Raw genomic sequence first — 14,045 nt, 5'->3', positions numbered from 1 at the left:
CATCTTAATAACTAAATATTTTAAACACCCACATGTTGGCTTCTACTGTCTTTTTATTACTTTATCAGTCTTTCCTTTCCCTTCCTTGAATAAGTACAATAATTACTTCGTAAAGACAAGGGTTCCATCCGCCATTTTTATGTTGAAATAGAGTTGGTCATAATTTGTCCCACTGTTAGAACGCCAACAAAGTACAATACCATAAAAAACTGTGAGAAGAATCTCTAACCTTGCATTTTTCCAACTGAGTTTTTACTGTAGCAGGATCTGTTGCTGGTGTGGGTTGTGCTTTCAGCCAGTTTTCTGCAGTAATTGTTGTCTGCTCCAGTTGCTGCAGCTGGGAGTAGAAGTCAATGATGTTATTTTGGTACTCCAGCCATGCCAGTCTTTCACTCAGCAACTGACAGAACTCAATCCAGCGGCTCTTCAGCTGCTCTGAGGCTTGTCTAATGTTGTCAGGATTCAGGCCCTCTAGAAACACGGAAGAAGAAGATGATTAAAGATAAACAAGTTACAAAGACAATAATAATAAAAAAGTAATATAATTTAACAATTCAATTTCTGGTTTCGAGAACTCATAAATCCAGTTAATGATTTATCATCAAATAACAGTCCTGAATATACAGATGTTACACATTAGTGGAGAAAGCATATCAAAAATATTTAAAGTTGCTGCTAGGGTAATTTTGTTGCTATGGGAATGAATTATAAAGTACATTAAAGTACAAGAATGGGAATAAAGCAGAAAATAAAGATACAATACATAAAGCTAATTAAAACTGCTGTAAGAAATAAGAAAATGCATGACAGCTGGATTTTGAAAACTATGTCTGGACTGTAATTAGATTTTAATGTACAGGACTGTTGTTGGATTTTCTTTCATAAAAAGACTGACTTAAATGAATGGGAACTACATTCCACAGCTATTTGGAGGCTTCTGATAATCCCTCAGATTTTGCATTAGATGTTATTTTAGAAATATCATAAATACATGATCAGATCAAATTTTCATCCAGGTCAGTCCTGTGTATCCAACAGTGACAATCAGGAGACACTAAGCAGAGAGACGAGAAACCACAGGTGATGCTTCTCTATGATTATTTTCAGACAGGGTTTGGTTACTCTGATATAGTTTGCCCATTTCTGTCTATTGTTCAATAATTATGCTTATAGTAAAGTTCATAAAGTCAAACTGGCTTTAGTTATTACAGACAAGGCAATTATTTAGAACAGTTTAAAGATAAAAGAACTCTATATTCTCTGTGAAGAAAGTGAGGCAATACATATGAAAGATAAGCAAAGGTGTCTTACAATAACATAATTTATAATTATACTGAAACTTGAACTCAGGCTGACTTCAAAATAATATTAACTTAAGCATCTCAGTTATTCTTTCAATGGAAGCTTAAATCTAACCCCTAACCTTTTTTTGGTGTAATGACATGTAATGATACATATAGCAATAAGACCAATCTTGATTTCAAAAATAAATTTCTCAATTCATTAAGCAATGCTATATGCTGAAGAACATTTTTCATATCATCACTTAGTCATACGCTGGCTAACCAGTATAACAGTTTTTATCAAAAATAATCAAAATTAAAGTGTTTTTCTTAAAAGCAAGTTTAAAAGCAAATGAGGCAAAAGACCTAAGTGTTCCCCTTCTGTGGTCTTTAATACACTATCAAATATGGTTTATCTAGTTTGCAACCTGGATTCCCAATCTGCAGGAAAATTTTTTTATCAAGGATAAAGAATAGTAAAGTTGATGAGCAATTTTGTAAGGTAGGACACAGGAAATGAAGTTCTAATTATGGCTAAATCCCTTAAATAAAATAAGTACTAGAAATATATTACAATAAAATGTTCTAGGGAATTACTATAAAGCATGCTATATAGTAAACCACACTAAATGATAATCCAGGATCATGTCTGTTGTGGAGCACCATAGTGCTCTGGCAAATCCTATTCTGGATCCAGCTCACAGCTACTCCATTCAGAGTTGCTTGGGAACAGCCCACTCGGAAACAGACTGTGCAGTACCTGATAGTGGTTCTCTGGATATGCTTTGTTTCTGGGGTGCTGCCCTAGCCAAGCAAATTGCACATGATTTCAAAAACCAAAACTACAGAACAATAGGAAGCCCAGGGCTACTGGGAGATAATGGCAACTGTGCTGGTTGGAGCAGTTACACGTACACATTATATACTCTAAAAACTGAAGAGCACAGTTCAAGGACTATGGAAGAATATAAAATGAACCTTAAGAGGTAAACAGTATTTTGACACGTCTTAATAAAATCCAAAAGCAACGTGGTCTTCTGTGAGTGTGTGTGTGCATCTGGAGATGTAGCTAGATTTTATTAAAGTGTAATGTCTAAGTAACATATAGTGACATGTGAAGAGACAGCATAAACCTGATTGGCATAGCACATCTGAATAACAACAATCACAGATGATCAGGCACATAGATACTGAACCTTAACAACAGCAAGAACAAACAAGTCTTATAGAAGATAAGACTTTTAACTGTGTGGTATTTCAACAATTTTTTTCCTTTTCTGTTGTGATATTAGTTATAAAAATGCTATATACCCATAACAGAGAGCAGATTATCTTTGCCACTGTGTTCATGGTTACCTCTGAACCTGGAAGACATTGCTTATGAGTTTGGCGGAGTAGACACAAAAAGATCACTTTTATTTATTCCTCCTTTCCTCTCTTTTCAGCTGCCACAATCTCCAAGGTACCCTTAGCAAGATTATGATTACCAGGTGAAGTGCAGTCATGGATTCCCCATGTATAATAATACTTTTCACTGCAATATTTTCTTCAAGGATTCAGAAAGGACTATTTCAGATGACCTTTTCTCTTTTCTTCTTTTTACTCATATGTCCCTCTTAATGTAACATTTAAACATGTGAAAATACCCAATATTCAATTTTTCATTAATTCTTTTCTGTAATATCTAAGCTTTGAATCTAAATGTGATTCCACAAGTCCACAGATAAAAAAATGCTTTTGCTCTTCATGTTACTGAAGTGGACAGCACAAATCTGGTTTGTGCTGAGCCATGTTTGGTAAAAGATTGCAGTGACACATCTCCATTAGGCAACACAATATCCTACTGAAAGGAAGACCCATCTGAAAATCTCCATAGCATGTGTTTTCAAACTCTCTTAATTCACAGTCCACTCAGGTAACTCAAAGTTCTCTCTCACATGCTGGTATGTCATTGCCAGAAGGATGTAAGAAATTGGCTATTACTTGCACTTGAAAACATTTGGGCAAGTTTGTAAATTTTTTTTTCTTATTATGAAGAAAACTAGTCCTTTGTCTCCTCGAGAATGACAAATTATTATTTGAGAAGTTGATACGAGGGCATAATTTTAATGTTTTTATTTGCTCACTGAATTGCTGAAAATCAAGAGTTTCACAGAATTGTTAGGATTGGAAGGGACCTCTGGAAATCCTCCAGTCCAACCAACTGCCAAGGCAGGGTCAGCCTGAGTAGGTGACACAGGAGCTTGTCCAGGTGCGTTTTGAATGTCCCAGAGATGGAGACTCCACAACCTTCCTGGGCAGCCTGTTCCACCCTCAATGTAAAGAAGTTTTTTCTCAGGTGGAACTTGTGTTTTAGTTTATGGTCATTGCTCCTTGTCCTGTTTGAAACCTTCCTCTGTGATAAGTACTGATTTCTTCATTAACTTTAGCAACTTTAGCAACCACCAGCTTTCATTCATGATGTTAACACTGATCCCCTTGTTCTGTTTCATTTATAGTAGAAAGACATACCAAAAGTTTACAAACAGGTCCAGAAACCATATAAAACCCATTCTCTGGTAAAATATTATTTTATGAATAGTGCATGGTTCATAATCTTTTCATATTCTAAAAGCTTCTGATATAATCATTGAATAAATACACTGTACCCAGAGGAAACAGATCATTATCTGAAGTGCATCTATTAATTTTATTACCTTATATATGGCACATAACAAATTGTGCCTGAACATTTTTAATTGTGCAGCATCTCACATGCAAGTGCTTTGGAATTGCCACTTAATATGAAGTAAATCTTATTAAGTGCATCTATCATTTGCCATGGTTCTGTGATAGAACAATGTAATATTATTGTGGGTTTTGTATCTTTTGACTCCTGTGTGTTAAATAGTAACTCACAAAATAATCTATATCTTCCACAGAACAGTGGCACTTAAATATTAGATGTTTTATCACAACAAATTCATTTGTATTCACTTAAATATTGCCTATAGAAATTCTCTGAGTATTCATTTTGATGCCCTGTTTATTTTATTCTAAACTACTATAATAGTCAAGTGTTCACTGAAACTGCTAAATTGCTTCACTCATGCATCAACAGATGTGTTATTCCATTTTAGAATATAATTTATAAAGAAAAACAAAATAGATTTTTTTTTACTAGAAAATGGGAGAAATATATAAGTTTTCTTTGATTGTAATCATCAGACTTCTTTCAAAGCGTGGGCAAGGAGAGGCAGAGCATAGATCATGTAGGAGACGGGTGGTTGGATAAAGAAACATCCACCAAAACCATCAATTATTTCCCTTGTGATAGGAAAAGTCCTTCAAATGGCAATGTCCAGACACACTGCTTACAAACACAAGAACAGCTATGCTGTGTGACAAGGCAGTTCTTTCTAGTGCAAAATACTTTTGCTGACAATGGTTGAAAACATTTACATAAGGCAAGAATAGTGCCCTGTATAAATGCATTTCCTCAGAATAATTTCTTCTGAGCTAAGAAACAAACAAATGAAAGCTTAAATAAATCAATCCAATCATCTCCAGAATTTGAATCCTACTTTTTGCTTATTCCCTCTCCTATCACAGTAAAAATAAAAGCAAGAAAGTAAATATAAATGATACAACAATAGAGTTCACCACCATTCTGAACTTGCTCTAACAAACCACCAGACATCTCATCTTTTTATGCTCTTTATCTGTTACATTCAGAATCTCATTTAGGAGCAGAGGAAGAACATTTTATATGTTAACTAAAGCCAGAAATTCAGTGATAGCATAACCGGAATCTTAAAGAGTCTAATTATTATTAGTCCACATCTAATTGACACACAATAAGTGAAATTTAACAATGCAATTAAAATTGTCATCACTTGACTTCTGAACTCATTTATGCTGTAAATTTGTTTGCCTTTTGTAGTCTTTTAATTACAGATTACACTGCAAATGCATGACAATCATCAATTGTATCACTGACTGGTTTCCCTAAAGAATAACAAAGGGAGTATCATCATTTTTGATCTGTAAATTGTGGTAGTTAAAAAAGGGTTTTCATGCAAAATAACACAGTACATCTTTCCTCTGCTAGATGTTAAACTACAGACCTCCCACAAATCCATACAGGCACATTAAGTCCAGTTCCTTCCCATGTTATGGAAAAGAGTTCCAGCATTAGAACAGGAAGGTGTGAAGGCACAGTCACGCTGCTCTGCTTAACACTACTTTGGAGATTCTGCAGAATTTTCCTCTTATTCCTAGTGAATCCAGCAATCAAAAGAAAAAAAATTCTACAAGCCAAAGAAAGACTATAGAAACTTAGTTGAATTACTGTGGAAAATATAAAGCTGCATAACTCTACTACAGTTTGAGATGCAGTTTTAAAGTTGTTAATATTTTTACATAACTTTTAGTTCAATGTTAATTGAACTAAATTGCAACCATTAATTTTAATTGCAATAGATGATAATGATTTGGAAGAAAAGACAAATAGAAAATATGTTCTATTCAAAAGTACAATGGCTTTACATGACAGTTAACTTAGTCTAGCCTCAAGGAGTAATTTTGAGCACTTCGCAAGATATTCCATTTGCAAATCCTTTTTAAAATCATCTCATAGTTCTCATCAACTAATGTTAATTATTTAATTCTACTCTCTACCACCGGTAATTACTGCATTCATTAACCATTTCAAACACTATTCTTCAAATTGCCTTTGCATTAGTGGAGCAGCTGAAAGTCCCATAAATATTTAGGGCTTCAAGTCCAGAGGAATTGTTTCTTTTTTCAAAGGGATGGTTTCTTCCTTAAAACCATGGCAATCAAAGATCTTCGTTTTCACAGCCAACTAATCTGTCATCAGTGCTAGAATATTTTTGCTACCACAAGGTTAGCACAATATATGGCATGACATAGAGCAGCTGACAAAGCTGATGAAGCTGATAAAGTCAAAGCTGGCTTAGTTAATCTACCCTGTACCTGCACCCCAGTTGGAGGATGTGTTTCCTACAAAAAACGTGTGATTTGTGACATAGTGGAAATATTTATATGCACATCTAGCCACAGTGGAGATCACAATATCTATAAACCATGAATAAGAATGGACCCAGGGACTGAGGGAGAAAAAGGAGAATCTTCAGTTAAAAACACATAAGAATAATTAAGGCAGAATGTTAGTCTACTTGATAGTAGACATGGTAGGCAGTGCAGTACCAGGAAAGCATTATCTAATATGGCAGTAGGTTCTGCAACTAAAACCAAAGTTAGTCATCATAAAGTACTATATAAACCAAAGGTACTAAAACTGGAATTCTTGAGGTGTAAGTCTCAAAGGAAGAGCGGGGCACTGCTAAATGTGCCTTAGACAGATTCTGCCCAAAAGAGCAACCTTGACGAGTCAGCACACAAGTTTCAAATGCTTCCTTAAAAGTCAAGTACAGTCAGTTCTTCCAGGCAGAAAACATGTTAAAAAAAAAAAAAATCAGAACTTTTTAGGTACTCAACCACAAAACAGCCTAAATTGTTTCAAAGAGAGCGCAGATGTTACCAGACGCCCCTCACTCTATTCAGTGAGCCTGGGAAGGGAACCCTTGAAGCACTTGTTACAGCAATGATAATTAAATATGCACCACACATTAAACATGGCCACTTTTAAAATATTACACCTTTATATTTAAGCAAAATAATTTTAGGCTTCCATCAAATTTCTTTAGCTTGGCCAGTTAGTACCTCAAACTTAAAGCATTTCAATTTTAGCTATTTAATTCTTGGTTCTTCACTGTAACAATTTAGTAGAAAATATATGTTCTGAAGCTCAGTGCATTCATCATCTGTATTTCTGGCAATCATATCAGTATGACAGATGTTGGCCCATGTTTAGTATCTTCTTGCAAAGTAAGACATTCTTCAATATCAAGGACAATGGCATGACTTACAATTTTACTTTCATTTACCTTTCTTTGGGGTTTGTTTTTGCTTTATTTAGAAATTCAAAAGAATTATATAATATCATATTAAAAAAAATGGAAAATCTTACAGCTACTTTTCTTTTTAAAGAGTTGTATATGTTTTTACATTTAGCATCTTTGAAAAACCAAATGCCAAAAATTTCTTCCAAATCCCAATGTTGTATTTTCTATGACAGAGATCATTACAGCAATATGCATATTAAAAAACATACATTTCACATTAAAAATCAGGAAGCACTTTTTTTCAAACTGTTTAAAGTAATGCCTTCAGAGCTTTTCTAACTCAGATGTGTTAAAGTACTTCAAAAGCTTAGCATGCTCACAAAATAAGATTACAACTTAAGTCTCTCCACAGAACAGATTGTTAATATACAGTTCATTACTGTGAGCAAGTTTTACACAGATTTCTTTTCATGGTACTAAAGTGGTAAGACTTTTTTTTTTTTTCCTCTTTTCTAATTAACAGATTTAACGTTCAGAAATAATAAAATAAATATAAGGCAATATCACTTTACTGTTCCGTTTGGACTAATATAATTCTTGTGATAAATATAAACCTGTACATTTATCAAATCTGTAAGAAGATTATCTAAACCAACTCCCATGTAATTACCATTCACCATCTGTTCCACCAGGGCCTCAGCTGATCTGCTGGCATCTTGCAGTTTTCTGTACTTCTCAGGCTTTTCTCTCTGGATGGCCTGCAGCATGACAGGAAAGGTGAGTATTTCAACAGAGGGATCTTGAAGAAGAAAGTAATTAATGCCTTCTGATTTCTCAAGACCATTTACCCCTGATATTGCCCTGCCTGCCTCCCGATTTGCAATGAAAACAAGTAGGTACCACATATAACCAGGAAGGGAGTCAAAGTCAAATACAAAAAATGGAGAGTCAGAATACAACAGAGCTGAGAACACATCAGTATTTTACAGACGAATAAAAGAAGTACAACCTAAGAGCTAGTCAGAGCCCAATATTTCAAAATGAAAATATTCGTTCAATAGAAATTCCTTGTGGAAGAATAGAGTAGCTTATTTCTCATGTTAACAGCAAAAATTGAACATGCTAACCAAATCACAGGGATTCACAGCATACTACAGTATTGAAACCATATACAATTTGATATTGTATGATATTGTGTCATGTTACTACTTTTATTGGAAAAAAACAACCCTGACCCTGTAAAATGCTTATTAAATAGATATCTAACATATATAAGACCATATACAGCAGACATCCATCCATGAGCTATTGAGTAAGAGAGTTAACTGCAGATTTAATTCAGGTTTCTCATTGTAGCCAATACTCCTGATTCACCTCTCTGTATGCAAAAATTTCTCACCTATGTTCAGGCTAGCACTCAGGCTAGCTGTTAAGGCCTAGTAAAAGCTAGCTGCTAAAATTACAGGATACAGAAGAAATCTAAGTTTAAATTTCATTTTACATTAGTAGCAATACTAGTGGAAAGTAAACTCATTTTAGATCTGACAGCCCATCAATGCTGTCTTGTAATTAACATCATGAAGCCACTTCATTGATTTTAAACTAATTTAGTAGCATAATTTAGGTGTAATTTAGAAGCTCTAAATCAGAAACCCAAAGAAGCAGCATGGGGCCACAGTCAAATTTGATACCAAAAATAAAACAGACTATATACCTCCCAGAGATCCTGACCAACACAGTCTCCCAGAAATCAAGAGTCCCTCACTTTACTGCAGCAGATACACACATACAAGAGCCTATGTCCCCACAAGTCCTACGTGGTATATGTGGAAAGGTAACACACAGTCCTGGATGCAGCTTCTCAGACTGGCTGAACCCACCAGGCTTCCTGATCACCTTATTTATTCCCACAACAAAGGGATGTGCTGGGTGACTGGACTCTTTGGGGGAAAAGGTTCCTTACACTGGAAAGAAAGCTCAAGTAGGTGTCTAAGAATGTAGGATTTTAGTAAAGGAACCTTATACATTTACACATGAAAATACTACTTTTCAAATAAATAGTTATGCCTACGGAGTTAATATAAACACCTTTGCATAAACTCTCTTAAAATAATATTTAAAGTGTAATGCTTTAGACATCTTCAGTTCAATAAGAAAGAGCTCCCTGAATGACTTCTGTATGTGAGGAGACATTCAGAACTTGAAAGAGAAATTTTCAGTTAAATTAACACTTTTCCACAGCCTACCTATAACTGACATTCATTTGTGCATACAGAAATGGTTAAACAGCAGGCTTTCTAACATTACCTCAAAGCTTCTATTAAACACTTTCACTAATACAATTTTGAATAAATAAAATATATAAAGAAAGGTTACTAAGAGAATAATTAGGGATGAAAATATTTTGGATTTTATAAACATATCTTTAATGCATCACTAAATTATCACTGAAAGATTATGTATATTAATCCAAATAAGTTAAAGATGATTATATTAATTATCTGTAGTTTTTGTAGGCCAATAAAATCTTGTACCATTTCACTGTACAATTTAAATATTTTCCAAATTAAAGTCTATTAATTCTCTGCAGAGATCCAAAGTTTCTTACAGAATCTTAATTAATACTACTCTGTCTATAATGTCAGGTATACTTAACATGAGAATAACTACAGAGAACTGAAATGAATCAGTAAAACACTAAAATATATTGAAAAAATTCTACTCTGTAGAATGTCTGTAATGCCAGGTGTGTAATTATCATGAGAGAGCACAAATGAATCATAAAAACTCATCATAAAATATAGTAAAACTTATCTTTTTAACATATAAAAATTATATGACATCAGAGCTTGTGGAGGTTTACTCCTCAGGGCCCAGGAATGTGCTTTATGTGCAGGAAAATGTGGAGACATCTCCACCTCTCTCCTGAAAGATTAAAGTTTCCAGGTCCTGGTAGAAAATATAAGCACTATATTTGAAGTCCTTAAATAAACATAAAAATTTGGTACATATTAAACTTTCTGTCAATTACTTTTCTCCATTCATTTCTATGTAATTAGCATATATTATGAAAATGAAGGTCCAGCACCGGTTACAAGAAGACAATCGCTTACACACAAAAAAGCACAGTGCAAGCCAAAGGAGAAAAGCCTGTCTTGTTCCTTGTACAAAGACAAATTATGTGATCCTGGCAGAAGGGAGGAAATTCACCCTAGTTACTTACAGCACTAACCACATAGTCCTGGTATCAGTCTGTACATGTTGCCATTCTATGCTGAACTTGCAAACTCTGTCTTGGATTTTTAAGATTTTAAAGAAGGATTTCCATAACCTCATGTAAAGTGCCTAGAAATGAAGGGAGCAGTACTGGAAACATCTCTCATCTATATCTTTGGCTCTACTTTCTTTATTTTTTGCTTTACTGAAGGGAATCATACTCTCAGCTCCGGTTTGATCGTGACACCAGTGGAATTGGAAAATTTTGAAGAGGTTTGTGAAGTTTTGAAACTCTTAGATTCGGAACACACCTGTAATAGACATCTTTTGACTCTAGTGGCAAAGCCACTTCAAAGTATTTCCAAATATTTACTTCCTCCTTTTTTAACTATTTTTTGTTTTCTGTAAAAGATTTTTTAGAAAAAAAGACACCAAAAAGAGAGTAAAAGGTTGGCTTTACGGGCTTTTGTCCAAGCAGGGATTAATTCTCTTTTGGACTGCTTTCTAACAAACAATGCAAATGTATTACAGCCTAGTCTTAATTGATTGAAAGACATTATAAATTCATCTTTAGCTAAATGCCAGCCAAAGGCAGAAAGGCTATTTTCAGAATAGTAAACATTTTATTTGACCTTGGGACTTTAGTTGGCAGTTAATGACTTCATAACCTAGAAAATTCTGCTGGTTGGAGAAATTTGGATGTTATTCATGTATCAAATCAACATCCTACTTTTAGAGCTCTGTGAAAGGGTGCAGGGTAGTATTACTCTCTGACGTCCTGTGATGGTGACCAGTTACCCCTGAGGGCAGGAGAGGGCAACATTGTCATCACTAGCTCTGACTGTGATTCATTTCTCAAATATACAGGCCCAACAAAGCATGTCTGAAAAAGGTCACTAAAACAAAACAAACATAGGAGAATGGAGTTACTGAGAATGCCAAGAGAACAAATTTAATTGTCTGGAATATCTGACATTTTCCCTTACATCTGTTCCTTATATGTTTATCTTTGATTCTGAAATTCTAGGTGCTGCTTCTTGGCTAACCAAAACTCCTTTCAAGGAGTTTTATTTCCAGTTTATTGTTGTATAATCTGAAATCTGACTTATTAAGTAAGATTTTCTATCAAAAATTGTGGGTGTTTTTTTTGCACCTGAATCTTCCTATATTTGAATTTGCAATATTGGAAGCTTAAGAAGAACAAAAAAAGGCCGGAGTCACTGTTAGGTCTGTTTTTAGTAAAATACACATACTAACTGCAAACTTTTAATGATGTGATGCAGCATAACAATTTTTACAGCATTAATGTTTGGATGTCTTCATTATTTAGGAGTAGTATGGTTGTACAACAATGAAACTTCTATTCCTACGGCATCCCAGTCTCTCTGGTCAGGTAAGGCGAGGGCCTTTGTAGTAGGGAAGGACTATAAATATTTTTGCTTCTTCCCAAACACAGGAATGGACTTTTGCACATGTCTAATATATTCAAGCTACATAACAGATCTGCCAAAGACTAATTTCCTGCCAGGATATGAAGAGCAGCTGGCTTAGCAAACAGTGTCATCGCATTTCATACAGCCTGCTCTTGGCTCTGTCTCCCCCAGGCCTTCTCTGAGCTGGGATGAGAGCAAGCTTTTGCACTTGATCCATCATCAGTGATGGCAAAAGAGATTTCTTTGTGGCTTTCGTTTCTGACGTCTGTGTCCCTCCATCACGCAGCAGATGCTCTTCCACTAAATCTTGTGGAAATGACCCCTCATCCATGAAAAATAACGGGCAGGAGCAAGCTGCCACAAGAAAAAAAAAAAATCCTAGTAACCTTTCCTCAAAAGAACAGCAGGAAAGAAAGTCATTATGAAAAGGGCCTAGGACTCAGCACCTGCTACGGTAGGGAATAAATGGCAGATTTGACGTCAGCCAAGCACAGGTGTTCTGTGCTACACCAATGTATATGTTGTCATATGGGGAAAAAACCCTAAATAAGACAGTAAGGTTAAAATGGGACTTCTACATGCATGTGTACTTGGTGGCATGCATGCTCATACAACAGCGGTGTATGACTATGTATGTCATTACATGTCCTGGTTTTGGCTGGGATAGAGTTAGTTTCTTCTCAGTAACTGGTACAGTGCTGTCTTTTGGATTCAGTATAAGAATAATATTGATAACACTGATGTTTTGGGCTTTGCTAAGTTTTGTTTGTCCTAAGTCAAGAACTCTTTTGTGTCTCATGCTCTGCCAGTGAGGAGATACATAAAAAAACCCAGAAAGGTTGGGAGGGGGCATAGCCAGGACAGGTGATCCAAACTGGCCAAAAGGTTATTCCACACCATAAAATGTCATGCTCAGTGTGTAAACTGGGGGAGTTACCTGGAAGGGGGGCCAATCTGAGTTCAGGGATGGGGTCTGGCTTTGGTCAGCCAGTGGTGAATAATTGTGTTGTGTGCATCAGTTGTTTTTTGCCTTTTTTTCCCTTTTTATTATCATTATTATCATTTAATATAATTATATTTACTTCGTTTCAATTATTAAACTAGTCTGGTTTCAACCTGCAAGATTTACTTTTGTTTCTCCTCCCCATTCCACCAGGGTGGGTGAGGGGAGGTGAGTGTGGTGCTTAGTTGCCAGCTGGGTTTAAAGCACAACAGCACAATAAAATCTATTTCAACTATCACTCACATATGTTTTCCTTTTTTTTGCATTTCATCTTTTTTTTATATGCCTTCTTAAACTTTACTAGTGATTATAATATGTTAAAACCCACAGTATCTTATTTTCCATTGATTTGAAGCTCATTTTGAGGGAATTGAAAGGAAAAGTTTTAGCAAGCATCAATGAAACTGTTCAAATCAATGAACTGAACAGTACTTTCTGCTTTGGCTGTTTTAGGGATAGATACAGAGAAAAGACCAGGAAAAGTCAAATCAGGACAAGTTTTAAAAGCTGGCAGTTATAAAAACTTTGTTTTTAAAAGTTTTTTAAAAAAAAACATGTACAAAGACTTCCACTAACTGAAAACCATTCAATACAGAATCCATGTAGTATTTGTCAAGTACCATCTTTCAGAGTCCTCTCTATCAAATTAATACATGTAATGAGAAGGTTTTCTCCCTTAGAATACTTAGAAACTTCTAAATGTAACTTGATTTTCTCAATAAAAATGTTCATTTAAAAAGCAGTGACACCTTTGAAATTAAAACCGGTCTTGGTCTTTAAAAATATTTTCAATGTAATGAAGGATGCATATTGATTTTTCTTATATCTATTTAGAATTAATGGTTTGTCTCAGACTGCTCCTGGTACAAAGCAGATCCTTTTCTGCACTACTTTACTGAAAAGAAGCTGGAAATTGGTCTCTTGACAATTCAGTTATTTGATTTCCAAAGAGGTCAAAGGAACATCTTTGCTATCTCCTGCTATTCTGAGTGTCTTGAATTCAAACTTACAATGCTCATGCACTGGTCAAATACTACAACTCTTCCTCCAGTTTTATATATGCCTTATATACGTTTTCACCAACTGAAATGAGACCTGAACAAATGTGGTAGGTAGTGGCTTCCCAGCCCCAATGTTCTCTCTCAGAACCAGCAGGGGCGAGGCAAGAGCTAGTGGCAACTCCAGCTGGAACCAAAGCAGG

At 35.1% G+C, this 14,045-nt stretch overlaps 1 protein-coding gene across 10 annotated transcripts in view; it reads right to left on the bottom strand.

Annotated features, from left to right (window-relative positions):
* Positions 1-14,045, bottom strand: part of DMD (dystrophin) — a 922,945-nt gene that overhangs the window by 666,602 nt on the left and 242,298 nt on the right. For all 10 annotated transcript variants that reach the window (XM_032679549.1, XM_032679551.1, XM_032679556.1 and 7 more), the window contains 2 exons: positions 7,863-7,950; positions 230-471 (listed from right to left, as the gene is read on the bottom strand). In XM_032679549.1, coding sequence (XP_032535440.1) covers positions 230-471; positions 7,863-7,950 — 330 coding nt within the window. The remainder of the gene's footprint in view (positions 1-229; positions 472-7,862; positions 7,951-14,045) is intronic.

Source organism: Chiroxiphia lanceolata, chromosome 2 (genome assembly GCF_009829145.1).
Source record: "Chiroxiphia lanceolata isolate bChiLan1 chromosome 2, bChiLan1.pri, whole genome shotgun sequence".
Lineage (NCBI taxonomy): Eukaryota > Metazoa > Chordata > Aves > Passeriformes > Pipridae > Chiroxiphia > Chiroxiphia lanceolata.
Note: the sequence above shows the minus strand (reverse complement) of the source record. Positions and strands in the feature narration are given on the sequence as shown.